The sequence below is a fragment of the Hippoglossus hippoglossus genome, chromosome 11 (assembly GCF_009819705.1).
Source record: "Hippoglossus hippoglossus isolate fHipHip1 chromosome 11, fHipHip1.pri, whole genome shotgun sequence".
In the NCBI taxonomy this organism is placed as follows: Eukaryota; Metazoa; Chordata; class Actinopteri; order Pleuronectiformes; family Pleuronectidae; genus Hippoglossus; species Hippoglossus hippoglossus.
The window spans coordinates 12,975,654-12,979,706 of record NC_047161.1 but is presented as its reverse complement, the minus strand read 5'-3'; the positions used below and the strand labels follow the sequence as shown (position 1 = coordinate 12,979,706).

Below are 4,053 nucleotides of genomic sequence, written 5' to 3'. Positions count from 1 at the left end.
TGGCACTCAACAGAAGACTGAAGCCAGCTGAAACATTAGCCGCTACTTTGAACATGACCCTGATAACCAAATGCTCACTGGGCATTTGGTTATCTTGGTGTGCCATGTTGTAAAACCTCTAAATGATGAGGACTAAGACATTTCTAAAAGGGGACTTTGGAGACAAGGTGGTTGTTGCCTTCCTCCAGTTTAGAGCTTTGTTATTTGTACTCAGTTAATGTTTGTTTAGCTCATGTCATTGCAGAGTAGTTAGAATTCAGATTTTTTAAAGCTTTAATGCACTGCACAAATAACTTCCAAACAAGTAAAAAGCCTAAAATGCGCACGAATATTTTTTCAAGGACAATCTGAGAGAAGGAGCATCTGGAAAATTCTTATTGATACTTTGACTAAAGCTTCGATTGAAATCCCTCCTCTCTATTTTTATCTGCCAACATCCACATATAGTAATGTCTTCCATCGACTTCGTTGCGTGTGAAGGAATTCGGTTTTAAGCCGACATGGCGATGAACCACCAATGTCAAGCTTTAGGACACACAGCAGTCATGCCTCTTACTTTCTTGCGCATACGCACACACAGACAGGCAGGCGCGCGCGTGCGTAGACACACACACACACACCCACACATACACACACACACACACATACATACACACACACCCACAGCCTGAAAATCTGTCAATTTCTGCCGCGTGGTCACGTGACCTCCTCCTCCGTGGAGTGGATGGAGATGGCTCTCCACGTCAGCCTACGTCTCCAAATTTCTGTTTAGCGAACCTGCTTCAAAGAGGCAAGAGGCACGGCGCTTCAGAGCCATGTTCAGGGCGGCTATAGAGGAATCAAACCTCAACATAGAGTTATAGTGGAGGGTGAACTACGATGATGGATTTTGACGAGCGGGTCCCCGTCGGATCGAACATGTATTTGCCCAGTTGCACTTATTATGTGTCGGGGGCTGATTTCTCCGGTCTTCCCTCATTTTTGTCCCAGACCCAGTCCACCCGCCCCATGACATACTCTTACTCCTCTAACCTGCCGCAGGTCCAACCCGTCAGAGAGGTGACATTCAGGGACTATGCAGCCATTGACCCGTCCGGTAAATGGTCGCACCGGGGGAACTTGCCCCAGTGCTACCCCAGCGCAGAGGACATGGTGCACCGGGACTGTCTGTCGGCGCAATCCGCCGTCGTGGGGGATATGTTCGGTAAAAACAGCCCCGCAGCCGCCGCTGCTGCCGCCGCGTACCACCACCACCACCACCACACGAGCGCCGGGTCCGCCGCCTCCAATTTCTACGGGAACGTGGGCAGGAATGGCGTGCTGCCACAAGTCTTCGATCAGTTTTACGAGACGGCGTATGGGAACGCGTCGGAGAGCTCCTCCACGAACGGCTACTCAGGGGACAAAACTGCGACCAAGCAGCCCAGCTCCGCGCCGGAAGACGCGCCTTCGTGCCGGGACGACGAAGCGAAGGAGCCCCGGGAGGAGACGAGCAGCCCGGAGTTATCTTCCGGCAACAATGAGGAGAAATCCAGCAGCAGCAGTACGTATTAAAGTCAGCGCCTAGGTTATGAGAGAAAGTTTGCAATCTTGCGCGCTGCTGTTAACATTTTTATATGCTGTTTTATAAGCATATAAGGTTTATAGAGGGCCTGTAGACCCCCCACCCCCAACAAAACTTTGTTATAAACTGCAGGATCACGTGTTTGGAATTGAAATTGGCCGTGAAAGACAACAGGGCAGTGATTTTTCTGTAGCCTGGACGTCCCCAAAAAGCACCCAGATATGAATGGGAATTCCTATAGAGACCTGCTTCAATTCCATGTATTATAAACTTGGTTGTTTCACGCTTTCTTGGCGTTAAATGGCCATTTGCATGTAATGAGGGTGGTGGCTCTAGTTTAAGGTTTAGCACACATGAGCTCTCGTGCTGAACCTATCATGGAGTGTGTGTGTGGGTTCCCACTTGCACATTAACTCCCCTGTGTCTTCTATATAAACCAATATGTACATTTCCATATAAACTGTTTATTGCAACACGTTCCCCTTTTTCCTGAAGCCAATTGCTTGGATTTGAAAGTGAGCTTGTTGTTTCCATTCGCTTGAAAAGGTCAAAGCCCAAATGTATTGTCTAGTGAACCAGCTGCGAATGGTTTGGTAATCTTTCCAGTGTAATATAATATCAGTATATATGACACTTGAAATGGTGAAATAGGAAATATGTTATTAATGCTTTATGTAGAGGAAATCCGCCCGTGCGTAATCTGGGTAACATCCAGGACGTGTAAATCTTTTTGTAACATGGTCATGCCTTCCATGAAATGTTAATATTTTCTATAAACTCTACATTTTGTGTGTCTGTTTTCCAGATGGACAGAGGACCCGCAAGAAGAGGTGCCCTTACTCCAAATATCAGATCCGAGAACTTGAACGAGAATTCTTCTTCAGTGTGTACATAAACAAGGAGAAGCGCCTGCAACTGTCTCGGATGCTCAACCTCACCGACCGACAAGTGAAAATCTGGTTCCAGAATCGCCGCATGAAGGAGAAGAAACTGAACAGAGATAGATTACAGTATTACACGTCCAACCCTCTGCTTTAGGGGCCAAACACAGCATCCCGTCCCCCAGGCTCGAACAGTCCTCTGCTGTGGGGACTCACTGCGTTTACAGACTGACTCTCCGGGGCTGTGACTCTCTCCCTGTGTACATTGTGTACCACAATGGCCGCTCCAGCAGGAGCAGCAGCAGCAGCAGCAGCAGCAGCCGTGCTCAATGGTTAATTTCAAGTTCGAGGACAACAGTCTCCTGTGATCTGAGTAACCTAAAGAGTGAGCATGAATTAAGTTTGTGGACTTAATAGCGACTCTGATTTTGGGAGAAATGTAGAAACGGATTATTGTCCTCGCCAAGACTGTGCGTGCGAAGGCCCGATGTTATCGTTATTGTGACTCTCACTCGCCTTCTTATATTTCCCTTTCACGCGGACAAACAGAGTCCCAGCAGTCTAATTGACTGCTCCAGTGTATTTTGTAATCAAAAGATTTATTTTACCATTTTATTCCTCCTGTTTTAAAAATCAGAAAACTGCTGGGGTTTTCTGGGATGATGGCGAACATGTGACTTTAATAACTGAATCTATATTGGTGTGACCAAATAATGAGTCCGAACGGATGAGAATGTAATGTGTTTCTGTTTTGTCTGCTTATTTATTTTGTAGCCACTCGTTTACTATCTCGTTTCAATGCCACGGCTTGAAAAGAAAAGTCCATTATTACAGGCAGGCTGTGGGGATTGGTGTTGAGTCTGGGCTGACCTCAAAACAAGCTTTTTGTCATCTTTCCCTTGAACCTGCAGAGCGAAGGCTGAATATTTATATTTTTTGAGTATCTTTCAAGACCCAAATCCATATTTGTCCCTTTTTTTTGAATTTTTTTTGTTTGAGACTATCAGGCGAGTATTGATAATGCAGGCCAAAACCAGAGAGATAAGCTTGTCCACTGGATCCGTGTGGAGTTGCACTGAGGTACACGCCCAACACATTCACACAGGTATACAGCCTATATGCAGCGGGCCTCTTCGGTCTGGACCTGATGCGCATAACAGAATATTTTTTTCACGACTCCTGATCCTTTGGTACTTGCAGCTTGATCAAGGTTTAAAGAAAAACAAAAATCTGCGTTTTAAAGTGTGCTGTCAGGGCAAAGCTTGTCAGGGTCATCGCATTGAATCAACTGCTTGGTATGCCCAAAAACTCTTGTGTATTATACTCTATTTCCAAATAAAAACAACCAATGAAATCATTATTAAAAAATAAGTATAACTCCTGCGTGTTGTTTGCCTTTTTTTCGAAATAGATATACGTCATGGTCAAGAAAAATAAAACGCACATTGTACATTTTTCTCATTTCGTTTTTTACGCACGCCAAATTAACACAGACTCGCAGCAGAATTTGTCACATTTACGTGTCAGAGGAAACTATTACGAACCGAATGTGCAGCATATATGAGCGTTCACATGTAGTGCTTCCTTCGAGGCGCACGCACGCACTAC

The 4,053-nt window shown here is 45.6% G+C and overlaps 1 protein-coding gene across 1 annotated transcript; it reads left to right on the top strand.

Moving 5' to 3' along the window:
- Positions 1-824: 824 nt before the first annotated feature.
- Positions 825-3,798, top strand: hoxa11a (homeobox A11a). Its single transcript, XM_034600489.1, has 2 exons — positions 825-1,543; positions 2,370-3,798. Exons 1-2 carry the CDS (start codon positions 880-882, stop codon positions 2,600-2,602), a joined length of 897 nt encoding a protein of 298 aa, XP_034456380.1. The 5' UTR covers positions 825-879; the 3' UTR covers positions 2,603-3,798.
- Positions 3,799-4,053: the final 255 nt, after the last annotated feature.

Excerpts from the sequence above, each read along its gene's own strand:
- hoxa11a (XM_034600489.1), top strand. The coding sequence starts at position 880 with ATGATGGATTTTGACGAGCGGGTCCCCGTCGGATCGAACATGTATTTG. Across the intron at positions 1,544-2,369 it reads GGAGAAATCCAGCAGCAGCA|ATGGACAGAGGACCCGCAAG; the intron begins GTACGTATTAAA and ends TCTGTTTTCCAG.